Raw genomic sequence first — 26917 nt, 5'->3', positions numbered from 1 at the left:
AAGCAAGAAAGAAAGAAAGAAAGAAAGAAAGAAAGAAAGGGGGAAGGGACAGGAACAGAGGAAGGAAGCAAGGAAACTTATGAAAGGGGAGAGTAAGAGAGGAATGAGTGAAGGGAGGGAGGGAAGAAGGTGGGAAGGAGAAAGAAAAGAAGAAATAGAGGAAGGGAAGGTAAAAGAGAGAAAGAAAAAGAGCAAGAAAGAAAGCTGCAAGCACCCCCCCGAGCCCCCCAGGCCGGCTGCAACCTTTTAAAACACGCGCGCCGCTTCGCAGCTGTCTCCTGAAGCCGAACGCGGAAGTTAGCGTTTGGCTTCAGGAGACAGCTCCTTGGCGCTTGTATCTCGAATTTGGGCTTGTAAGTAGAACAAAAATATCTCTCCCCTCCCAGCTCTTATCTCGAGTTGCTCTTAAGTAGAGCAGCTCTTATGTCGGGGTTCCACTGTATATTTTAACTATGTAACAATACTATTTGTGTCTATGACATAATACCACAGGCATCTATAGGAAGTGAGACATGATCTCTGCTCCTAAAGATACATTTATCTTTTAAACTACTACATTACATCTAACCTGGGGCCAAGAAGAACAGGTTTTCCCCAATTTATACTTCTGCCTTCCATTTCTCAACCCTGATGCAGAACTTTACATTCACTTTAAAGTTCTATTCTAACCAAATGCTGAAATCTGTCCTGTTCATTTTGATTTTCTCCTGCTCATCTCCTCTAAATTATTAGCCCCATTTCCCAGCTTTGTCATCTGTTAACCTGGCAAATGCCCCCTGAACTCCAACAAATAGAATGTATGGGTATTTGCTTTTATTTCCATGGTTATTGCTTTTTCTCTGTGATGCATTTTTTGTATACCATGTAGGAATTTGTCACAAAAAAGTGTTTTGGGTCCATCAGGTTCTTATTTTTAAAATGCCCTGGCAAAGCTCTCAGAGATCTTCAAGGTCCAGGAGTCTCCACTGTTATCTACAGCAGAGGTCCCCAACCGCCAGTCCGCGGACCGGCACCGGGCCGTTGGGGGTTTTCAGCCGGTCTGCGGCGCCAGGGCCCCCTCGGCCTTTCCGCACCACCAGCGGCGCTCCCCCCGCCAGCCAGCCAAGCCCCGCGCCCCGCCGGAACCGGCTCCTCGCTCTCCCCCCGCCACCCGCCGCGTTTGCAGGAGGTGGGGAGGGTCGGGCGGCCCGCCAAGGCCAGGAGGGACGCCGCTGCCTCCCCCCTTCCCTCTCTCCGCCCGCCGCTGCGCCTCCTTGACGCCGAGAGGAAATGCCGGCAAAGGCTTTTCTCAGCAGAGGTCTTCAATGTCGGGGGCGCACGGGCGGTTGCACGCGCTCCCTATCTCCCTGCTAGCCCACTCGGAGTATTCAAAATAAGAAAAACCTTTGCCGGCGAAGGCTTTTCTTATTTTGAATATTCCGAGTGGGCTAGCAGGGAGATAGGGAGCGCGTGCAACCGCCTGTGCGCCCCCGACATTGAATATCACCTTCGCCGGCCCCACCTCTCCTGCAAACCCCCTTGCTGAGAGCCCGGGGCGAAAGTGCAAAGGTGAGGCGGGCAGGGCGTGCGCGCGTCACCGCTGAGAAGAACGGAGAACGAGAGTGAGTGAGAGCAACAGACAGCAAGATAGAGAGAAAGTGAGAAAGAGAGAGTGAGAGAAAGGGGGGGAGAAAGAGATAGCAAGAGAGTGAACAAGAGAGAGAAAGAGCGTGAGAAAGAAAACAAGAAAGAGTGAGAGAGAAAGCAAAAGAGACAGAAAGAAAACAAGAGAAAGTGAGAAGAAGAGAGAGAAAGAGGGGGAGAGAGAGAGAAAGAGAGGGAGAGGGAGAAAGAGAGAGGGAGAGGGGGGAGAGATAGCAAGAGAGGGAGAGAGAGAAAGAGAGAGGGAAAGGGGGGAGAGATAGCAAGAGAGGGAGAGAGAGGGAAAGGGGAGAGAGGGGGGAGAGAAAGAGAGAGGGAGAGAGAGAGGAGATAAAGGAAGAGGAGAGAGAGAAAGGAAGAGAAAGAAAGAAAGAGGGATAGAAAGAGAGAGAGAGTGAGAGATGCTCAGTGAGCCTTTCTTTGAAGTTGCCTTTCTTTCTTTCTTTCTTTCTTTCTTTCTCTTTCTTTCTTGCTCTTTTTCTTTCTCTCTTTTACCTTCCTTTCCTCTATTTCTTCTTTTCTTTCTCCTTCCTACCTTCTTCCCTTACTCTCCCCTTTCATAAGTTTCCTTGCTTCCTTCCTCTGTTCCTGTCCCTTCCCCCCTTCTTTCTTTCTTTCTTTCTTTCCTTCCTTCCTTTCCTCCCTCCATTTCTTGCTTTCCTTTTCCTTCCTCCCTTCTTTCCTCCCTCATTCCCTTCTTTCACTCCTTCCTCTCTTACTCTCCCCTTTCACACCTTTCCTTGCTTCCTTTGCACCCTTCTTCTGTTCCTGTCCCTTCCCTCTTTCCTTCCTTCCCACCCTCCGTCCATTCATTCACCCATTCCTCTCTTGATCGCCCCTTTTACGGCGCCGCTGACAGCTAGCTCCCCCCCCCCACCGGGCCATGGAAAACTGGTCTAGCTTAAAGCCGGTCCCTGGTGCAAAAAAGGTTGGGGACCTCTGATCTACAGGACCCGAAGAGTATTTACTTATTTTTCTTTTAATTTGTATTAACTTTCTCAGCACAATATATTGACATGGTTATTATTCTTCAGACCTGCCCAACAGCTGATCCAAGAGGTGTAGATCTGGTCAGTAAAATGAGGAAATATTCTCCCATTTTATCAAGGAGATCCCACCGCCCATCAACCATCTGCAAGCCCATATGACACCTGATCTATGTAGTGGGCGGTGCATAGCCAGGTTTCATTGCTTTATTGGATGCAGTCTTATCTCTGATCAGTTGTGCAGTAGGAGAGCCAGAGAGCAAATATTTAGGATAGGGATGGGTCAGTTATTTGGTGAATAACCTGAAGAGCCTTGTCTATTTAATGGGAAGTGCTCAGCCCTCTCAACCCACAGGTTCACTTTTTCACAGACTTGGGAAAGTGCTGTGTTCTGAAGCTTGCTAAATACTTAGGTGTCACAACTACCCTCCAATCACAGCAGTGTTATGGTTGGTAGATGGTTTCCTGCTGGTTGACAACATTGAGAAATATGAAACTCTGTCTTCTGGGTTTCCAGAAACTGAAAACCTGACTTTGGTCCCATGCCTGAGCTTGATGTTTATTATTTGTTTAATGACCCCTGTTTTGTTTGGTTGATATTAGGCTACTGTTTGCACTGCTCATTTAAATTAATGAGTTTAGTTGTTTTTTCTCTAGTTTTATACTGTACATCTCTCTGAGTCCATTGCAACTGGGCAACCAATCAAAATAAATAAATAAATAAATAAATAGATGATGTGAGAATTATCTATAGAATCTAGGCATCCAAGGCCTAGATAGATACAAAACACTCTTATTAGAGTACAGTACTAAACTTCCGACCTTTTGGACAGCGGACCTTGCCAGAAAAGCAAACAGTACAATAACATGTTTACATCCTGTATCAGAGATGAAGAAATCCTATTTTTTAGGCCAAGAAACATTAATAAAGGCAGGATAACAACTTGATGGATTAATCTAGAGAGTTCCAAGGAACTATGATGAAATTGGATGCAAGACAACCCCATATATGGACAGGAGGAAGGGGGTGTAAACCAGACATGAAAATTCTATAGAAGATGATTCCTGAAGTTAGGTACTTTACCTTTTGAGGTACACGGGGAAAAATACCTGTGACTTCAATTGGTCCTCGTATGATACGGTATTATCATGCTGGCATCTTTAGGCTCTTTTTGTTATGTTTGATATATGTTATGTTTGATAAATGTTTCTATGATATATATATCATGTGGTTAATAAAGATTTTTAGCTTTTATTCTCATGGTCTGGGGAATTTTTCTTACAGATGAAATGAAAGACACTGAAGTTGGAAAATTAAGAAGTGACTTTGTTTATCGAGTCTTGTTCATCCCAAAACAGAACACAGTACCATTATCAAGCAGCAATCCAGAATGTATATATGATAGGGATAGGTGGTAGAGACAACAAATTTTCTTCAGGTTCAATTCTTTGCACAAGGATTAGTAGAAAGCATATGAAATAAACTATGGAAGAATGGGTATAACAATACAAGACTGGAAGAAACATAATACATATCTTACACACTTACAATACAATACAATGAGAAGTACAACACTTATAGCTATAATAAGATAGGACAATGTATGACTATATATGAGAGTCAATTTAGTCTAGTGGTTAAGGTATCTGACCAGAAAGCAAGACATTATAGTTCAAGTTCCGCTTTAGCCATGAATGCCAGCTGGGTGACTTTGGCCAGTTACTCTCTCCAACTCACCTCACAGGTGATTGTTGTGAGGAAAATGGGAGGAGGAAGGTGTGTTGGATTTATTCTACTTTGAATTATTTGTAAAAATCGTAAAGGTGGGATATTAATAAATGAAGAAATAAATAAAATACATTCAAAAAATTGGAAATAATCCATAGAGTTAAAGAATAGAAATTGTGGAAAAAGAGAGAAAGTATAAATAATAGAAATTGGGCTTGTGCAGGTGAAGAGGAGTAGATATAAGATGATAAAGGGATTATTAAAAACACTAAAAGTTGTAAATGAATGGAAGAAATATACTGTAATTATAGAATGCTGAATATGTTCATGGTGTTAAATCAGCATCTCAGATTTTACACAAATCATTAAGTGGATCTAAATTAACTAATTAACTAATAGTTCACGTAAATTATAGAACTTGCTGCTCAATGCCTTCAAATCTAGACTTTTCTCCAGCGATGAAAAAGCACTAGCTGCTCTGGTTTGTTGACAAGGGAGGCAGGCAGCGACTTCGTGTTCCATTTTGCAGTTGAGTTTAGGCCACCATACACAGCCTCTAACTAGGGCCTTCATCCAGACAACACTGGGATGATCATTGTGGATCATTTAAAGAACAGGGTGCTGCAGTGAATTTCTAATTCAATTCCTGGGATGGTTCTGGGCCTCAATCAGGTGGAAAACCTCTTCCTCCTGGGATGAAGCTTGTTCTAGTTCAGGAGAAAGGGAAGTCAATCTCGGAGCAGGCATTGCGGTAGTGGCATGGATGGAGGTGTCCATTTTGTCTAATGATTGTGATGAAAGTTTGGAGGCCCTCTGTTGAATGTGAGGCTGGGGATAGCAAGCAGACGTCTTTTTAATCTACAATCTTTAACCCTGAAGTAGTCTTCCAAATTATCGAATTCACAATGTAAAGCTAGGTGCTGTAACACCATCACACATTGGTTTATGCTTTCCGCATCAGCCTGATTGCGGTGGTAAAAAGCGTAGAGGCAAGCACACCAAGATGGCAGGGGTGTGCAGTAATCCCACAGCATGGTCAACAAGTCCTCCCAGGTGACATCACTGATTGAAGTGGAAGCAAAGAGGGCGCGGGCAGTTTCAAACATATCAGGGCCACAAAATCCAAGGAAATGTGCCCGTTTGTCGGCTCTCGATAGCTCTGTGTAAGCATTGGCAATGAGGAAGTTCTTGAATCATGCAACATAAAAGTCTCATGTCTCTCCCTGAGGATCAAACAGTTTAAAGTTTTGCAGTGTAGACATAGTACTGACTGGAGCAATGTTCTTTCATAGGCAGTGGAGTTGGAGGACACAGAGGAAACGGCACCCTTGTCGCCAGTGTTAGACCACGAGGCAGACACTGTGAGTCGTAGTGTAGCAGTTTATTGACAATAACTAGTAGACAACAGACAACGGCCAACAGTAGCACTTATATTTATAATCAGTGATACTAAATGTAACAAGTTTTTTTAAAATAAATGTAACAAGTTGAACAACCAATCCCCTAACCATAATTTCTCTCTTGAACCCGTCCCCTAGTGGCGGCAATACATAACAGTAACTCGGAATCAAGCAGCATATATATTTAATTTGATGATGATGATTCATTCTGGTCCAGCTTATCTCATCAAGCATGCCTTAAAGACATAATGGTCAGGCAGTTGATAAATCAACAATTTATTAGAGTAGTAAATCTATTTCAGAGTTGTATTATTTTGATGTTTGGATAACAAAAATATTAGAAATAATAGAATCATGTTTTTTTTCTATTTGGGAGAGCTTGTTTTCTACAGTAACTAACTGCCATACAGAAGTCTAATCCCAGTATTGTATTGTCTTAGTGTTGCCCTTGTTTCTATGGATTATTGTCCTAATAAATATTGCTTTAAAATCTTTATAGCCATGATGGTGAACCTGTGGCACATGTGCCACAAGCGGCACACAGAGCCATATCTGCTGGCCATTGCCCTAGCTCAGTCCAGTGCTGACCAGCTGATTTCCGTCTCGTATTTTTGGTCTCTGGGGGGGGCATTTTTGCCCTCCCAAGGTTTCAGGGGAGTCACTGGAGCCTGGAAAGGGCAAAAAATGGGTCTACCAGGCCCACCAAAAGTTGAGAAATAAGGGAGTGGGGTCATGTATGGGGAAGGGGGCTGCATGGAGGATCATATATGCAGGGGTGCAGGCTACATAGGGGTACATTTATGATGGGGGCACATGTGTGTGTGCAATTGCACACACATAAATACTTTCGGTACCCAAGAGGAAAAAGGTTCGCCATCACTGCCCAATAGCATTTCATGATCATAAAAGATATTCAATTAAGATCTCAATATAAAGACCAGAAACCGTTTTTTATTTAAACTGTAAGACTGTCCATGTTTTGAATGATACCAGTCATATTGCTAATTTTATTGTCAATTTTATACCAATTCGCACAATTTAATAAGCCCTATCTATACAGAACTTTTTCTAACCATCCTCAGTTTTAAAAGACATGTATTGTAGGAATGTAGTACACCTGTCAGCTGCTACATCCTTTGATTATTAGTGCAATCCATGATGTTCTGAGACAATGGCTCAACAAGTCTGCTTCTAGACAACAAATCTTTCCATTAATAAGAGATCCTTCATTATGGTCATCCATCAATTAATGTCTTTCTTGTTTATTTATTATAATAAATATGTTTATTGTTAAATCTTTGGTGCTTCTCGTACTGGCATGATTTGCATGTCATGCTGTGAAAAAATTGGAGTACTTTCACCAAAGTGTACTGCCGCACACTTGCAGAGTTTCCTCTGTATTTTTTGTCGAAACTCTTTAGAACCAAAGTAATAAAGAAATGGGTCGAAGCAGCAATTAAAGCTGGCTGTAGCGAGTGACAGTTTGTATTCCACATAAAATGATTTATTTTGGAAAAGGAGGATGTAATGAGTCACTGACAGGACAATGTGCGGGAGGTAGCAAACAGTAATCAGGAATAGCAACGCTATGATGAAGTAGACAGTCTGCCTCTTGCTGTCTCTGAACTGAGAAGATGAATGGAGAAGTGTTAATATGATTGAGATGTAGCAAAACCCCATGATGATCAATGGTAGGATGAAAAATAGAAAGAGCAGGGCTCCAGCATAAACAATAAATTTTTCTTTGGCGCTAAACATTTCTTTGGGCAAAACATCAAAGCAGGTAATGATAGGGAGCTCCTGTAAATGAATGGTGAGCTTATGCTGCATGAGAGGCAAAAGAGTGAGTAAAACCAGGGCCCAAATGCTGATGCACGCCAGGAAAGAGGCCCTAATTGACTTTGCTGCTTTGTAGCGCAGTGGGTGGACAATGCCAAGGTATCGCTCAATGCTAAGGCTCATCATGGTTAAAATGGAGCAATGGAGGTTCCCATAGGACAGAATGGACACAATTTGACACAAGGCGTCTCCAAAAGGCCAATTATTCTCCTTTAGATGGTAGGCTATTTGAAAGGGGAGGACGAAGCCATACAACAAGTCTGCCATGTTTAAATTAATGCAAAATATAATGGTGGGAGTCCAAGGCCTTGAATAGCAACAAAGGAACCACAAGGAGATTACATTGAGAGGAATGCTGATGCAGCAGTTGAGTATGAAGAGGGCTGGCAAAACCGTCTGCATCACGTAGCTCTGAAGTGCTGTCAGTGTGGCATTGGTCACATTTCTGGGATTGTTTAGATGTGACATCACAAAGTCCGGTGTGATGGCAAGGGAGATGTTTTGAACCATCTTTCTTCTGAAAATTAGTGGAGCTTTAGTTCTAGATTTAAGAAGGAGAAATACAGGCTGGTGAAGTAACCCTTTGCTGCAACATATCAACATTAATATTTCTTAATTAAATAGTAAATATTTAATAAATTAATAAATAGTAATAATATTAAATAGTAATATTTCATAAATGCAACTATTTCTTCTTCAACTCCTGATTACTTCTAAAAACAAAATCTATTATGACTTTGCTTCACTTTTTTTTTTTTACTTAAAAGGAGGAAGATTTGTTCCTGCAGCAATAAAAGTTTTAAATGTCAAAATTTTATTTTGAATTTTATACAGAGTTTTGATTTGGTTGACATTTGCTAATAACAACCTAACACAACTGCAGGTGAGCATTTTAAGATGTCTTTTAAATGTCCCAAGCCATGTTTCAAATTCTGCTATTCTTTTGGAAACTGGACAATGCCTTTTCACAGCAAAGCCTTGGTTACAAAAGCATGATTTTAAAAAAGAAAGGAAATCCCGAATGAATCTTATGTAGATATGTGGTTCAAACAGGTGACTCAAAAGAATAATCAAATTTGCATTGATCCTGATTATTTATTGCTCCGTATTGACAACTCATTACATCAAAGATAATTCCTGAAAGCCAAAGTATCTTGTTCACCTGCATCATCTGGAATTAATTATAAACATATTTTTCAACTCCCTACACATTGAAATATGATATATTTAAACATTTTCAGAATTTCAGATAAAAATTAGAAGAGATGTGTTGCCATTAAATAAAATATGTGGTAGATTTTTGAAAGAATTTCATCTATCAAAGCAGTAATGTGCCCCACACAATACAAATGGGATCGGCAATCCTTTAGGACTTTTTAATGGATTACGGAGGCTGGCCTGGCCGTGCACATGCCCGACACATGTGGGCGCACCCCCACTCATGTGCAAAAGTGAAATCTCACTTGGGGGCATGCACACACGTGTCGGACACACCTGCACCCATGCTGGCCTCGGAATCCCGTACTGGTAGGAAAAAGTAAGTGGAGGTCTTCGCTGTCTCAAAGATTTTGCCCCTATAATGATCCTGATCCTGAAACTGTGAGTTATATTTTATTGCATTTTGAGTCTTCAACAGGAAGTTATCTGGCCTATTTTAAAATCTAAACCACGACATATATGTACGGTAATTTATGAATATGTAAACATTTTACTTGCCGATGAAAATCCTAAAATAGACTTTTAACACTGGATACTAAAAAAAATACTAACCATGACTTTTTGGATATTCAAAAGCCCACATTTAATTTTAACCTGTATTCTGGTAATGGATGCAGTCTAGGGCAGGGCAAACAGATAGACATAGATAGCACAATATCTGCATTTGATTTAATTTTAAATTACTTTAAAATATCAAGATACTTACTCCTTATTATGTTATGCTTTTTCTCTGAGATTTTTGCTTTTAGAAATTTCAATGTCAGAAATATTCTATTTTCCTAGGGGAGGTGTGGGTGCTAACTTCCTACAGTATGATCAAAAATTAATTTAATATTGGATTTGTCTTGTATTGCTGTTGCTGTGAGCCGCCCCGAGTCTGCGGAGAGGGGCGGCATACAAATCTGATTAAACTAAACTAAACTAAACTAATGTACAATACACACAAAAGCAGGTAGAGCTTCCATTGAACTGTCATGGGACCCATCTTTAAAATCACATTCTGTAGCATTGTGAATGAGTGTGGGTGTGGGTGTATGTTTTATATATATGCACTTCATATTTTTGGAGTATATGATGCACTGGAGTATAAGACGCAACTAGATTTTAGAGGGGTAAAACAAGGAAAAAAGTATTCTGAACCAAATGGTGTTGTAATATATTATTTAATAAAATGCCACTGTAGCAGAATACTTTTTACCAACATACTTTTTACAAACTTCAAACTTCACAGCTTTAAGACTTGTGGACTTGAACTCCCAGAATTCCTTTTCCAGTCATGATAGCTCAGGAATGGAATAGAAGTCCACAGGTCTTAAACTTGCCAAGTCTCATTGCATCCCTAACCCTAACCTAGGTGTCCCCATTTTTGTGGAAAACAGGCAATTTTTTGCCCAATTTTTGAGGCAAAAAATTGAGGCAATTTTGTCTTCCCCAAGTCCCCAGGAAGTCTCTGCAGGCTCCCCGGACCCTTTGCCAACACATTTTTGTGGAGGGGGAAGGGTGAAAAACTGCCGGGGCATTTTTGCCTTCCTCCAGTACCACGAGCTCTCTGCAGGCTTCCCAGACCCACTATCCAAAAAATGGAATGCAAAGGCAGGGCTTTGAGACAGCAAAAAATGGCTGCATTCGGTGTATAAGATGGACCAACATTTCCATCCCCTTTTTTTGTGGAGGGGGGGGGGAATTGTGTCTTATACGCCAAGGGAGTATGGTGTATGTATGTATGAATGAATATATGTATGTATGTATGTATGAATACATGTATGTATGTATGTATGTATGTATTCTATATACAGTGGTACCTCTGCTTAAGAACTTAATTCGTTCTGTGACCAGGATAGTTCTTAAGTAGAAGCAATTTTTCCCATAGGAATCAATGTAAAAGCAAATAATGCGTGCAAACCCATTAGGAAAGAAATAAAAGCTTGGAATTTGGGTGGGAGGAGGAAAAAGAGGAAGAGGACAGTCACTGCTGAAGGAAGAAGGTGAGGTGAGGGGATTCAAAAAAATCCAAAACTTTAAGGCTTAAAAAAAAGAGGGACTCTGAGACGGCGAGGAGGAGCACACGCCGCCCATACACCTGGCACAAGGCTGCCTCCCAAAGAGAGAAACCCAGGCAGGCAAGGGGGGAAACCCCCCGCTCCTTTGACCAAGCAGCTACTGCTGCTACCTGCTTCCTCTTCCTTCCCATGCTCTCCTCTCACTCGCTCGCCTTGTAGCCAGTGCCTTTCCTTCACTATGGTGACCCTTCGGTTTGGCTGAAGCTGAGTTGATTCGGCCGGAGAGAAGTGCCCCTTTTTGCTTTCTGCACCCAGAAGCTCCAGGAAGCAACCTCACGCCAGGTGTATGGGAGGAAATGTGAAGGAGTCACCACAGCGAAGTGGTTTATTCCCTCTCCAAGCACCCAGAGAAAGGAAAATGCTTTGCTCGCTCTGGACTGCCAAAGCCTCCTTAAGCGCCACTGAAAGGCTCCTCTGGCAGCCCAGAAAAGCCCAAGATGGCCAGAATTAAAGATGGAATGGCCGGGCTTTCATGCCACTCTCAAATTTCCTGGGAAATTTTTCTGGGCTCGGGTTCTTATGCAGAAAATGGTTCTTAAGAAGAGGCAAAAAAATCTTATCTAGAAAAGTTCTTAAGTAGAGTCATTCTTAAGTAGAGTTACCACTGTATATATAGAAATAAAGGTAGACTAGTAAATATATAAACAGTACAGTATTAGGTTAAGGGTATGTGGTACACTTAGGCCACATTGATAGTGCCATCTCCTTCCAATGCACAAGAACATTATCTGTTTGTTTGTTTGTTTGTTTGTTTGTTTATTAATTTGGTCAGTCACCAGCCTTTCAATGCAAACATTTACATTTTTTGAGTGATTTTGAAGGAGGGGTAGCATTGATACCTCCCAAGCTTGGGCCCTTAGGCCATTATCTATTTGTGCTTAGATTAAAGGCAACCCTAAGATATAAATATGGAAAACAGCTAAGGAGACATGCTATGCATTTTAGCATTTAAAAGATTTTTACTAGAATATGGTGTTCATGATTTCCTGCTTTTTTTCAAAATATAATTGCATTTCTTAAATTGATGAATTAATTTATGGATTGCATAGAGAGCTTTGGCAATTGGTAGTTTTGAAATGAAATGAGGTAAATTGGAATAATTAGGGAACTTATTATATATTATGAAAAATCAATAGTATAGTAGCCATTGTATACACTGAAGTTGTAGAAGATAAGAAGAAGGACAGGAGATGGTAAACCACAGCTTCTAGAAATCTAGTAACTGTGGTTCACCATCGCCTGTTCTTTTTATAAAACTTAAAACTGGCAGTTAGAGTGGCAGGAAGCTATTTCAGATAATCATTGATTTAAACCATAATTAGAACTAGAATGTCTGTTGTAAGTCATTGAAATCGTAAGTCAAGTTGGACCTGATTTTATTAAAATGTTTATGGCATCATTAACTGAATAACTACAGTTGATAATAAATAATAATACAGTCATTTAGTGAATCCAGCTTTCACAATACTGTAGTTGTTTCATGCTGGAAATTGTTAAAAAAAGGTCACAAATTGAGATTACATGATTGGAGGATCCTGCAACCAGTTGCAAATGTGAGCTGTTTGCCAAGCATCCAAACTGCAGTTATGTGACCAGAAAGTGCTGCGACAGCAGTATGTGTGAGTACAAGTCATAAGACTCTTTTTCCAAAGCCATAATAACACTGAATCATCAATAAACAAGTGATTATAAATCAAGAGATTTGTGCATAACTACACAGAAATATGCATCTAGATCAGGGGTGTTAAACTCAATTTCATTGAGGGACACATCAGGGTTGTGTTTGACTTCGGAGGGCCAGAGGGCATTCTTTGCGGTCATGTGACTTGGATGGGGGTTGCTGGGTGATCATGTGACTGGGTGGCCGTGGGCAGCTTGATGTCACTCATGTCGAAAGTTAGGGTTAGGGTGCCTGGCCTCTCTGCCTCAAAGCCCTCAATGAGAAACAATTTCCCTGCCTATTTACTACTACTGAACATCCAAAATATACTATTTAAACCTATGTATATATGCCATATATGTACATACATATTACACACAGGAACAGAAAAAGATACATTATCTACAATATATACTGTATGTATATGTACACACACACACACAGAGAGAGCTCTTCTAAAATTACACATTCAACCTCACTTACTGCATTTTAGAAAAACATACACACAGAGTCCACTTTCTGCCACACCTTTAACTATAACATTAGAACATTACACATGCCTTCAGATGTTATTCCCTAGCTTGCACATCACTGTTAGAGCCAAGAAATATCATGGATTGAATAAAATGTGGTGAAACTCACTTAACAATGCTCTTGCTTAGCAACCAAAGTTTTGGGCTCAATTTTGGGCTCTCTCTCTCTTATCTCCCCTTCTTCCTTCCTTCCTCTTCCTTTATTCATGTGATTTGCTACTTCAGCTATAAGGAGTATGCCAACAAAGTATTTTAAAGTCTTAGATACCTTACAATTGAATGGTTAATATCATGAAGATAATAAAAATGATGCAGGAGGCATGTTAAATCATTTGTTTGTTTGTTTTTTGTTAATTTAGGTCAGTAATCAACACCCTTAAACACTCAAAGAGCATTTGTACCCATTTTCCACAACTTTGATTTTTATCTTCCTTCCCTCTCCTTCCTTCCCCCTCCTCTGATTTTATCTCCCTGCCTCCTTTTTCTCTCCTTCCTTTCTCCCTCCCTCCTCTTTCTCTCCCTTCCTTTCCTCTCTTTCTCCCTTCCTCTTTCTTTCTTTCTCCCTCTCCCCCGCTCCCTCTCCCTATCCCCCCTCACACACACACAGACACCTATCCAGAGGTGGGTTCCAATTTTTTTTATTGCCACCCTGTGGGTGTGACTTTATTTTATGGGCATGACCGAGTGGGAGTGGCTTGTTGATCATGTGACCAGGTGGGAGTGCTTCATGTTCATGTGATTGGGTGGGTGTGGCCAACTCAATGTCACCCACATCAAAGGGTGCCTCACCTGGCCCCTCACTTCCCAGACATTCTTGTCACACCTCAAGGTATCTATAGATCTGTAAAAATGTTGTTCACCTTTTTACAACTTTATTATCTACATACTATAGATGTACTTTCCTGGACCATCAAAAGCTCCAAGACTAGCAAACAAGCATGGTTGAGCAGGGCCAGGGCATTAGTATGGGAGCGGCGAGGAGTTCAGGGCAGGCAGCGGTTTGTCTTGGAGAGCAGGCAAGGGGAAGAAGAGAGTCCTCCGCCACCCCTCCTCCATGCAACCTGCTGCCGAGCAGTCTCCTTCACGCTGCCCTCTTCATTCGTGGGATGGATGGGATGGAACTTCTGTGCTTGTTTGCTGGTGGGGTGGAATGGGGCCAGAGCCATTCCGCCTCTTCCCTCTGTCTGAACATACAACCACTGTGCCTGTCTCTTGCCTGTTACAGCTCCAAAGGTGGCAGCTTCAGGAGATGCGGGCTCGTCTGGAGTTTGTCCCTGCTGCCCTCAGGTGCAAGAGAGTGGGGCAGGCGAAAGGCAGCTTATGTTTGGGCAGGGCAAGGGGAGAATGGCTCGTCTGGAGTGTTTGGCTGCACCTTAATCCAGCTATAAAGAACCTGGCACAAAAGCATGGAGCAAGAACTGCAGCTCTCCTTCCCCTCTTCCCCACCAATCCCAAGAATGGCAGAAAATAACAGGAAAAAAATGATATTTTAAAAAACTCTTGACTAATGACCATACAGGTAGAGTTAGTACATGGGGGGAGGGGGGCGGACAGTGGATGCAGCCGTGCTTGTCCTCATCTAAAGGCGTTCACATTCTGAGTACTTTTTACCCTGCCATGGCCTTGGTAGCTACTTGTTACCCTGGCAATGGGCTCTGTACTGCCACAACCACCAGCAGCAAAAGCAGCTCCTTTCTTTCCGATCTCCCCACAGCAGTCTTTCCCTTCACCTGAGCCCATCATGAACAGATTGACTCGCAAATCCCTCCCAGCTCCTGTCCGATGTCCTCTCGCCTTCTCGGGGAGGACAGGGGGCCATCTTGTGAGTGAGCAATAATTTAACTTAGTATTCCCAAACATACACACACATGTAGAGAGCTACTCTCAGCACAAACTATCATAGAGAAAACTCTAGAAACGGGTCTCCAGTCATGGCAACTTTAAGACTTGTGGACTTCAATTCCCAGAATTCCCCAGCCAGCATAGCTAAATAAATAAACTAACTTTGTACTGCTGCCTGCTTGCCTATCCACCCTGGCTCTGCTGAGAATAAATGCCTCCCCGAATCATTTGGACTGGAAACTCCTCTCCCCCAACCTCATCCCTTTATCCACTGGAGTTGTCCTTTTGCTTTCTCTGAATTCTTCTGTTGTCCCCCCCCCCCCTTCAGTAAAGTTTTGCTTTGCACAAGCACAAATAACTCACATGGGGAGGAACTGTTAGGTTCTCTTCTGAAATTCAGCAGCGCTGCTACAAAACTGGGAGATTTCCTCATACTGATTCTGTGTATTTCTCCTCGCCAGTCCCTTCTCTTACTTTTCTGTTAGGAGAGCCTCCTGCAAAAAGGGCCATCTGATTTTTCAATTGTTTTTTTGTGGCGCAGAAATCAGGCAACTGGGGAAAGCAGAAGGACAACTCCAGTGGATAAAGGTGGGGGTGTTTTCCAGCCCAAATCAGGGGTGACTTCCAACTTACTCACTGCCAGTTCACTCCCTCCCTTCTTTGCTGCGTGGGCATGCCTCATGTCCACATGTACAGTAACAAAAACTCCGGGGCGGGGGGGGGGGGGACTTAGCAGGGGAAAATGGCAACCAGATGCACAGTGCTGGAACTCAGCTTCTGAGCATGCTCAGAAGGAAATTTTTAATTTTAAAAAACAATAAAAGATGGTGGTGCCCACAGATCAACACCAATCAATCTGATCTGTGGGCACTGCCATCTTTGCTGCCCAATGGTGGCATCATTGTGGCATCAGCAGCAGGTCACTACCACTTCGGGCAAACCGGTCCAAACCAGGAGGAACCCACCCCTGCACCTATCTAGCCTGGTCATAAAGTATCTGTCGTGACAGAAGTTTTCATTACTCTCTATAATACACCTGATACTAATCAATACCCTATCTCTCAACTACACAAAGCCTATACAAATTTACTTGACAGTAAGGCTACTCTCTGTCAGTGGAATTTTATCCTAAAAGATACACAATCAGCCTGCTAGCTCCGTTGTTTAATAGGCTCTAAGTAAAATTTCTACATTAACAAAATTTATACCTAAACAACAGACTATAGGAGCAAAAAAATCATAGCAATAATATGAACTATCCTTCTCCCCCCCTCCTTTCCCACTTGCTTCCTTTTGCTTTCAGGGTGGGAGGGAAAACCAAATAAAAATGGGGAGGACAGAAAATGGTGCATGACTGCAAAATAGGAGAAGGACATTTTTCAGCCACTTTCTGGGACTGAAAAGTTGAGGTGGGTTCTAACTTACCTTGCTGCCAGTTTGCTTCTTCAAGATGGCGGCCACATGTACAGTGCTGGAAACCTGGCTTCTGCACATGCTCAGAAGAAAAATAAAATTAAAAAAAATTGAAAAAAATAAAAGAAAAAAAGAAAGCTGAAAACAAGATGGTGGCTGTATGCACAGTGCTCAGAAAAAAATAGAAAAAAAATTAGATTTTTTTTTTTTTTTAAATGGCAGTGCCCATGGACCGGCACCAACTGATCCGGTTCAGTGACGTCTTTATAATATCACCAGTGGGTTGCTATGGGTTTGGGGGAACTGGTCCGAACCAGGAGAAACCCACTCCTACTCTATGGTAAGAAAGTTCATAAAATGAGGAAGAAGTCACTTAACAACTGCTTCTCTTAGCAACAAAAATATTGGGCTCAATTATGGCTGTAAATTGAAGACTACCTATAGTAGTCAGATGTTTTGGAAAATCCAAACATTTTCTATTTCCTCGTCTCTGCCCCCCCCCCCCCGATTGTATTATAGTTTTCAGGAGGATTTCCATGACAGTTCAATAAAAATGGAAATATACTTTAAAAAAAAATATTAACTATTCTTACAAAAATATTTTTGCAATGCCTACATGAAAAAAAGATGGAAAAAGAGCGGATGTAGTCTCATGCACGGCTGACTCATGCGCTATCATCTACTGAAAAGAAAATTCACATGAGGGTGCAGATGCTTCATTCTATATTCCTCTTTTGATTTGCCTGCTAGCCTATTTTATACAAAATTAGAAACTGGATGACTGCAACAACGAGGGAAGAGAGTTAATGATGACTGACCCTTAATCTAAATATGAGTAATCATATTAGATTTGTGCCTGTACAATATTGTTTTATCGCTTGTTGTGAGCCGCCCCGAGTCTTTGGAGAGGGGCGGCATACAAATCTAATAAATTATTATTATTATTATTATTATTATTATTATTATTTAAGTTTTGCTTAATTGCAACTCCTCATCTTTTGACAATGTTGCCAAAAATGGTGAAAAATTACTAAGAATCAGTGTTCAAAGACCCACAGGTTCTTTCCTATTTTATAGCAGTATTAAGCAAAGGCTGTCTGTTGAATCTTTATGTATAAAATGTGACTGTAGATAGATGTACTATCTGCGGTGAGCTGACTTCACACAGTATATATGAAAACAGGCTGTCTTTCTCACAACCATGAAAAAATATATTAGAACAAATCACCTCCCAGACCATCCCTGCAAAACCCGAACTATTTTCATTAGGAATCATAAGACAAAACTTTTATAAAGAAAACAGATATATTACAATTCACATTATTACAGCTGCAAGGATTCTATACGCACAATACTGGAAACAGGAAAAAAACCCAAACGTTTTATCTCTTTTGATTAAAATAATGGAATGTGCAGAAATGTCCAAGCTAACAATAGAACTGCAAAATAAGGATGAGACAGATTTCTACAAAGCATGGGACAAATGGTACCATTGGTTAAAAAAAAAGAAATTACTTAAAAATTATACATCAAGAAAAATGTCCAACTAAAACAACGTGTAAAACCAATAAACTACGACATGAATCATAATATCAAATTAAAACGATAAACTGTAAACATCCATCAACACAAATTTTGAACTACAAAGAAACTGAATGAACAAACCCTTAAACCACTGATAAATGTTGGCACTAGCAACTACGTCAAATACAGATGGATAAAACTTCAGGAAAATCTACACCACCTATATGCTTAAACCACAGGCTGCAAAACATGGAAGCCCCAGCTCTAACGCTGGCCCCCCACACTCTTCTTACTACTCTTTTCTCGCTCTATTTTTCTATCCTTCCTCCTCTTGTATTTCTTTCCCTTCTTTCTAAATCCCTTTCCCTTTCTTCCTTTCTCCTTCCCCACTCACGCATGCTATATAAGTAAACTATAATTGCTAGAATGTACATTATATATATTCCCTTTACTTTTCTGTACCCTATTTTTAATGTATATATCTAATAAACATATTTTCAAAAAGAAAAAATATTTTGAGGCAATGCTTTTTCATAACAAAGGTGCAGAGTAACACCCTTCAATCTACTGAGGAGTATGTGGGCAATGACTTAGGTGGCTCAGATGTTATGCTATCTATGACTTGTGAAACTGTAGGTTACCCTCTGCTTACAACCACAACTGAAATCAGAGTTCTACTTGAAAGTAATTCCAGTCATAAATCAAGACCGGATCCAATTCTGTAACATTTTTGTATTGGTTGTTAAGCAAATCATTTTGCAATGTCATTAAGCAAACAATTCAGTCATAAGTACAAACCCATTTTCCCAAATGGAGGGGGGGGAGAGTTTGCCAGAAACTCACAGTAAAAAATCACAAATCATGGCTATGTGATTGTGGGATGCCACAACTGGTTGTAAAGTAGGGGTGGGTTCCAACATACCTCACTGCTGATTCGCTTTCTCTCATAGAGCATGGCTGCATGTGCACACATGCGCAGTGCAAAAACACATTTTTTTAAAAAAGCAAAAAATGGCAACGCATGCACAGTACCAAAAACTCAGCTTCTGCGCATGCGCAAACATTTAAAATATATATATATTTTATTTATTTTTTAAAACCAAGATGGTGGCAGCCACGGATCGGCACCAACCAATTCAGTTTTGGTGATGTCATTATGATGTCACCACCGGATCACTATGGGTTCAGGCAAACCGGTCCAAACTGGCCCGAACTCATCCTTATTGTAAAGGCAAGCTGGTTTGCCAAGTGCCCAAAATACAGAAACATTTATTTATTTATTTATTTATTTATTTATTTATTGGATTTGTATGCCGCCCCTCTCCAGAGACCATGGGGAGGAAAAAAGGGCACAACCTTTTACAATAGCCAGAAGTGTTTTATGGCCCACAATGCACCTGTTCTAGGTCCATTGTAATTCTGAATATCCATTAAACAAACAGTCATAAATCCAGATACAAAGATATTACAGGTAGTCCTTGACTTATGGCCAAAATTAAGCCCAAAATTTATGTTGCTAAGTAAGACGTTTGTTAAGTGCATTTTGTTCCATTTTACAAACTTTCTTGCCACTGTGAATCAGGGCAGTTGTTAAGTTAATAACATGTCTGTTAAATGAATCTGGCTTCCCCATTGACTTGACTTGTCAGGAGGTCGCAAATATCATAAATAATAAATATGAGTCAGTTATTAAATTCATGGAATTTTAATCATGTGACCATAGGATGCTGCCAAGGTCATTAGTGTGGAAACTGGTCACTTTTTTCAGTCCCGTTGTAACTTTGAAAGGTCAATAATAAACAGTCGTAGGTCGAAAACTACCTGTATAAATTTTATAGATCAAAATGAAAGAAAGGGGGGAAACTTTTCTTCATTACTGCAGCTAACAACTATTCTAAAATATTTTTCTTTATCAAGTAATGTTGCAGATTTTCTTTTCCCTACATAATTCAGAAGTGTGTGTGTGTAAATTATTACGTTTATGTATTTTATTAAAAATCTGGTGAAACCCTATCGATTGCTAATGTTTGTTTGTTTGTTTGTTTATTTGTTGGTTAATTTATTTATTTATTTATTTATTTATTTATTTATTTATTGATTGATTGATTGATTTGATTTGTATGCCGCCCCTTTCCGTAGACTCAGGGCAGCTATTTAATTCCTATACTGAAATTCCAAGTATATTTTTAAATAAGTAACTTGTATTATTTGGGTTTGTTTAGAACTTATGTAATAGGAGGGCTGGAATATAAAGTAAGAACCAAGGGTAGTGGGGTGCATTGTTGTTTATTTCTGCAATGTATTTGCTGAGCTCAGTATGATTGTGACATGCTTTGGACATATTTGGAAATCACCAATTTTTCCTGTTATTGTTACATGCAAAAAAATGAAAAGAAAAGAAAAGAAAAAAGGGAACTAACTTGTTGTGCTGTACATGGCATTGAGACATCTTCTTTCTTCACATTATTTCACTAAGAATGGATAAGTATTCCTCACCTCTATGAGTGAACTAAAGGTTTATTTGTCCCAAAAGCTTTCAGAGAAAATGTTGAACTCCTCATTCGCTTCCTACTACAAAACACTTTTATTCAAATTTTCCAAAGACCAAAGGTCCGGGCCCGTACCCAAAATCAGTCTTCAGAAATAATTTATTTGATAAATCTCTCTAAACAGATTGCCATTTTCTTGTCAACATCTGCATACTTATTGGATACATATTTGAACATATGAACTTGAAGTTCTAAGTCTAGTTTCATATTAACAATATATGAAACTAGACTTACAATTCTGGGTCTTGAAAGCTTAGAACTAAGACACCTTAAACATGATCTAAGTATTGCCCACAAGATCATAGGCTGCAATGTCCTGCCTGTCAAAGACTACTTCAGCTTAAACCACAACAACACAAGAGCACACAACAGAAGCTTAATATTAACCGCTCCAAACTTGACTGTAAAAAATATGACTTTAGTAATCGGGTTGTCGAAGCATGGAACTCATTACCGGAGTCTGTAGTATCATCTCCAGATTCCTAAGAGGTCAGTAAGGGGCGTATATAAGCGCACTAGAGTGCCTTCCGTCCCCTAGTCTCTCCTATATCTTGTATTTCTTCTCTGCTATATCCTCTATAACCTTCATTTTGTATTATTGTGTATTGGACAAAATAAATAAAATAAAAAAATAAATAAAATAAATCCCTAAGCACATATGTTGATGAAGATTCTAGGTCATTCAGTAGTCTGGAAGTTGAATCATGGCAACTGGACCATATTTCTTTTTGTTTTGAAAGCATTCTTCTGCTTATCTGAGTAAGAATAGAATAGAATAGAATAGAATGGAATGGAGTGGAGTGGAATGGAATGGAATAGAATAGAATTCCTTATTGGCCAAGTGTGATTGGACACACAAGGAATTTGTCTTGGTGCGTATGCTCTTAGTGTACATAAAAGAAAATATAGATTTGTCAAGAATCATGTGGTACAACACTTAATGATTTTCATAGGGGTCAAATAAGCAACGAAGAAACAATCAATATTAATAAAAAATCTTAGGATACCAACAACAAGTTACAGTCATACAGTCCTAAGTGGGAAGAAATGGGTGATAGGAATGATGAGAAAAAAACTACTGGAAATAGAAGTGCAGACTCACTAAAAAGTTTGACAGTGTTGAGGGAATTATTTGTTTAGTAGAGTGATGGTGTAAGGAAAAAACTGTTCTTGTGTCTAGTTGTCTTGGTGTGCAGTGCTCTATAGCAATGTTTTGAGGGTAGAAGTTAAAACAGTTTGTGTCCAGGATGTGAGGGGTCAGTAAATATTTTCCCCGCCCTCTTTTTGACTCGTGCAGTATACAGGTTCTAAGCAGTAAAAAGTTTCAAACAAAAAAGGAAAGAAGTCCAGTTGCCATCATTCCATTTCAAGGTTGCTATGTACAGTAACATTTTCTCAGAAAATTAATAAAACATATTATGATAGGTTTGAGCAGTGAGAAAATATCTGCTGCAAACTCCACATGGGTGTCAGGAAGGGCATCCTGCCAGTAAATGCTCAGTTGCCCTGACTCTACCCTGAATTAAGGAGATTGCAGGGTTGTAAAAAGAAAAAAAGGAGTGGCCTGTGAAGATTTGCCTTCCCTTTCTTTTTGCTAACCAAAGATTTTCAAAATTATGCTGAATCAGTCAGTACTTACAAGAAAGTCTGAAATCTTGATACATGATTATACAAGTGAACAGCCCTCTAGCTCCAAACGGTTGGATGCCCTGGAGAAACTGAAGCACCAGGACAAGAATACTCTCTACAGAGAAATGCCACATTCACTATTGCAGAAAGATGCTGATCAAACCTCATATGTTTAGTAGATAAGATTATTAACAAAATCAACAGGAAGACTGAAGCAGATACCTCAGGTGATACATTTGAAGCCTCAAGATTTTTATCCTGTTTTTCTATAGCAGTTTTAAGCAAATACTCTCCTTTGGGTGCTATGAGCGAACAAAGAATGTATTGTGTGACCTACAAAAATTACAAAAAAACTTAAACAGACTAAAAGAAATCCAGCAGCAGTAAAAACTCAAGCTTAATTACATGTTTAACAGAATAGTTATGTTGGTTCAGGTGCCCCAAACACAAGCATTTAAGACATTATGTATCCTTCCATAATACATAAGGCATTCTATAGCCTACGGATGTCAAATTTACGGCATCAAATTTCCATCACATCATGTTTCCCAGGGTTTTTTGTATTTGTGGACCTGGGATGGGCGTGGCTTTCACATGATGCATTGGGCCATGGGTCACCAGTTTAACACTTCTGCCATAGCCTGACTAGGTACCTTTCTGGGCAGATTCATTAAAACTATAAAGCTACCACAGCCTGGATGAAGGTTTGGTATCTTTGTAGATTACTAGATATGCATCTGGCTGCCACTGATTTACATAGATCAGGGCTCTTCCAAATGAGTTACACTGATAGAACATTTGCTGCCCTATTTATCCTGCTTCCAAAAGTATTCCGTCCAGAGTCCCTTCTAATGAGATAGTTGGCTATATAAATTGGATTAATAAATAAGACAACTCAGATAAATGGTGCCACATGGGGCGCATTTACGACAAGGATTGGCAGATTCCCCTCAGCTTTGCTTCCCTCTGTTTTTCTCAAACATCTTCAGCTAAAAGGAAAACAGCTATTTCACGGTCCTTAAGGTGATCGATGATGGTACCTGTTCGTTTAATGACTTAAAACTTCCTTTCTTGCCAGCCCTATAACCACCTTAAGGACAGTGAGGCAGATATTTTCCTTCTAGCTGGTTTTCCTTCTCACTTGTCAAAATCAGCCATTGTGGTGCAGTGATTAGAGTTCACCAGTCCAAATATCACCAGGCTCAAGGTTGACTCTGCCTTCCATCCTTCCGAGGTGGGTAAAATGAAGACCCAGATTGTTGGGGACGATATGCTGATTCTGTAAACTGCTTATAGAGGGCTGTAAAGCACTGTGAAGTGGTATATAAGTCCAAGTGTTGGTGCTATTGCTAAAACTTCTGTGGCTAGTAAAAATGTTGTTTGTGGGTGTATTCAAAGAAATCCAAACATCTCTCATGTTTGCTAATTAAGAGATGAAAGATGAAGAGATGAGAAATGAAATTTATTTGTTACATTAAATTATATGCTATCTATGTCACTATATTGAGCGTGTCTAGATGGCTTACATAATAAACAACATACTGTAAATCAGCGGTCCCCAAAGTATGGCCCGGGGTCTGCATGCAGCCCACTGAGGCCATTTATACAGCCCGCAGGTGAGTCTGTCACCCTGGAGTAACCCCCGTGGGCTCTGAGCCCCACCCGGCTTCTCCGGCTGTGTCCGGGGACCATGCCAATGTCCCCTGTAAGGCGTGCTGCCACGCACACAAAAACAACCCCCCATGCAGTCTTTTCCAAGGCCACACTGGGGAGCTGGGCATCAGAGTTGGGGCAGGGAGCAACAAGAAAAGTGCAGGGAAGTCTTGCACCAGTGAAGGTTCGCACGCGCCTATGTGCGCGAACTCCCCATTCCACTGCCAGCCTGCCATGCACATGGGGGGGTGGGGAGGCTGAGCACTCCACTGCAAACTTCAAAGAGGCTCAGAGGCTCCCTCTCCTTCCCCACCGCCTGTGTCTATCGCTGGCGCCTCCAGCCAAGGTGGGGATTGTGCCCAGAGGAGGTGGTGAGTCTCTATGCCCGCTCACTGAGGCACCTCTGTATCCGCAGCCAGAGTGACAGCGGCGAGAACGTCCCCCTCGATCTCATCTCACCTGAGGTAAAGGAAGGCCTGCCGAAAGCTGAGCCGGGCACAACACACACACATATATGCACACACCCTCCTCCTCTTTGAGTTGCCAGCTCCCGTTTTCTGAATGGGGATTGAATGTGAGTCTGGGGTTGGGTATGTGTAGAAGCTTGTCAGGCAAATTCTCCGTGGGGAGAGAAGAGGGAGAGAGAAAGAGGGAAAAGACAGAGAGAGAAGTGGGGAGAAAGAAAGAAAAGGGAAAGAGTAGGAAAAAAGAGGGAGGGAAAGAGAAGTGGAGAGGAAGGAAGAAGAGAGGGAAGGAAGGAAGGGGGAGAAAGAGGGAGAGAGAAAGGCAGGGAGGGAGGAAGAGAGATAGCAAGAGAGATAGTGAGAAAGAGAGAGAGAGAGCAAGAGAGAGAAAGAAAGCAAGAGATAGAGAGAGAGAAAGCAAGAGAGAGAAAAAGAAAGCAAGAGAGAGAAAAGGAGAGGAAGGAAGGAGGGAGGGATGGAGGGAGGGAGGGAGGGAAGGAAGGAAGGAGAAATGGAGGGAAAAGGAAGGAAGGAAAGAAGGAAGGAAGAAGAAATGGAGGGAACAAGGAAGGAAGGAAGAATGAAATGAATGGAGGGACGGAGGAAGGAAGGACTTTTTTGGGGGGTGTAAATTTTTTTTAAATTTTCTCTCAACATACATTCAAACAATACAGTGTACCATCTAATTTTCCATGAATAAAATGTGGTATTTTGTTAGTAACTAATATCAATCATCAAAAAAGTTGCAAATGTTTTTTTTCTAAAGTTGTCATCCAGGTACATACTTTTCTTTTAATTAAATTCCCTCCTTAATGTTCCTTCAAAAAGTACAACACCAATTATATTTCTAACGTATTAACCATTATGACAAAGTGCTTCCTCCTTTATACATTTGTCTATAAACCAAGAAAACCTTGTATAGCCAATCAGATGTTAACAAAAGAAAATTAAAAACAAAACATAAACTTTTGTGAATTTCAGACTTCTCTCCCCCTCTAAATAGTACGTTCCCATTTTGTTTATTACTTTAAAATAAGGTATGTGCAGTGTGCATATGGATTTGTTCATAGTTTTTTTATAGTCCGGCCCTCCAACAGTCCGAGGGACCATGAAATGGTCCCCTGTGTAAAAAGTTTGGGGACCCCTGCTGTAAATATAAACATATTAAAAGCATTAAAATTAAGATTAACAACAATTAAATAAATAAAAGGTTACAATATTCTTGAACAGTACTGATCCATGTCTAAAAGAAACCTGGCAATCTGCTGATATCTGCTGGTAATCAGGGTTCCTTTGAAAGTATATATGCCAAATCAGAGCTGGTGCTCACACGTTTGAACATAGATTTACCATTATTCATGCTTCAATTCATAGGGATGGACAGAGGTGTGACAGGAAGCAGCAGTGAGCATTATCTCTCTTCCCCCCTCTTCATTGTTCATTCCTACTACTGCCACCTCTTATCAGCTACCTTCACTTAAGGTTCTATCCTTTCCAAAGAATTTACAATTCCAGAGCAATTTTTCTAGGTCTTTAAAATAATTGTGCAATGATCCCTTATTTATTTTTTATTTTATTCATTTATTTATTTTGTCCAAAACACAATGAAGGTTACAGAGGATACACTTGTAGTAGAATATATCAATGAAAGAATGGAAGAGAAGATACCTTGTGTCCTTTCCCTTCCATACCATTTCACTCCAGTTTTCCAGCTAATTTTTAAAAAAAGCTGATTTATTCAGAAAGCTATCAGATATTGGGTGGAAAAACCCTGTCATAATTATTAGTGTACATGCCTTAATATCCAGGACTTATTTGTGTGTGGTGGTGGTTTGGGAATGAGCAGACTGGTAGATGATTGTAAGAAATAGTATTTATTTAGATCGTTAGCATAGCCTATAAAAATGTTGGTCCCAAAGTTTTATCAACAAAGACCTGTTTCTGAATGAGCAAAAATTGCATACATTGTGAGACTTAATCAGCAAACCTTACAGAACTGTTTCATGTCTCTAAATGTTTATTACATAAGAGTGTAGTAAATTTTCACAATGACAGCACTCAAATGTGGATTTGAAGTTCTGGCAGTTGCAATTTCAGTTGATCAGTTGAAGAAACCTCCAAAGTATAGATATGTAGATAAACAGCCAGACAGACATAGATGGATAGATAAAATTGACTTATTAATGCCACACACACAAGTACTCATAAATATGTGTGCTTAGGCATGAGTAACAGCTTTAGTAGCAACACATAAGACATATTTAAAGGATAGAAATGTTCACTAAATGATCTTATCTTTTAGACATTTCAGTGCCAAAGCAGTTTGCCTGTATGACACAACTGAATTTTGCCATATAAGTAGATTATATTATGTAACATTGTAACAATCAAAAGCAACAACATAAAACATGTCTTTAAAATCATTAAATACTCAAAAGAGTAACAAGCTCACCTGTTTATTTATCTGCTTCTGACTCTGTAAAATTTTATAATGAAGTGTCGTGTATTACCACAATGTACTTTATTGCAAAACATCTACTTCCTTTCCTTTGTTTTCCTCTCCTCTTGTCCTAGAAAAAAAAAGATCAGAGTTAAGAAGGAGAACAATATATTCAATGTCGACTTTAATTAGCATGGGTGGGGAGAATTATGCAGTTATCATACAGTATTTGGAGTAGGAATAAAAGCATAATATAGTGACAAACATACAGTATTTTTTTTTTAAAAAAACCAGTGGCTGTATGTAGAAGGAATGGGGGATGGCTTTGAAAGAGGAA

At 40.2% G+C, this 26917-nt stretch overlaps 1 protein-coding gene across 2 annotated transcripts; it reads right to left on the bottom strand.

Annotated features, from left to right (window-relative positions):
* Nucleotides 1-5724: 5724 nt before the first annotated feature.
* Nucleotides 5725-26680, bottom strand: LOC139166802 (P2Y purinoceptor 8-like). Of its 2 annotated transcripts, none has more exons than XM_070750887.1 (2): nucleotides 26593-26680; nucleotides 5725-8136 (listed from the first exon to the last, which is right to left on the bottom strand). In XM_070750887.1, the coding sequence occupies exon 2, from the start codon at nucleotides 8103-8105 to the stop codon at nucleotides 7047-7049; it is 1059 nt and encodes a 352-aa protein (XP_070606988.1). In that variant the 5' UTR covers nucleotides 8106-8136; nucleotides 26593-26680; the 3' UTR covers nucleotides 5725-7046. The 2 variants fall into 2 exon arrangements, with proteins under 2 accessions (XP_070606988.1, XP_070606989.1); XM_070750888.1 differs by lacking the exon at nucleotides 26593-26680 and adding an exon at nucleotides 13176-13202.
* Between the last annotated feature and the right edge of the window lie 237 nt (nucleotides 26681-26917).

This window comes from Erythrolamprus reginae, chromosome 4 (genome assembly GCF_031021105.1).
Source record: "Erythrolamprus reginae isolate rEryReg1 chromosome 4, rEryReg1.hap1, whole genome shotgun sequence".
Lineage (NCBI taxonomy): Eukaryota > Metazoa > Chordata > Lepidosauria > Squamata > Dipsadidae > Erythrolamprus > Erythrolamprus reginae.
This window is presented reverse-complemented; position numbering and strand designations above follow the sequence as displayed.

Coding starts and splice junctions, on each gene's coding strand:
- LOC139166802 (XM_070750887.1), bottom strand. CDS start 8,105: ATGGTTCAAAACATCTCCCTTGCCATCACACCGGACTTTGTGATGTCA.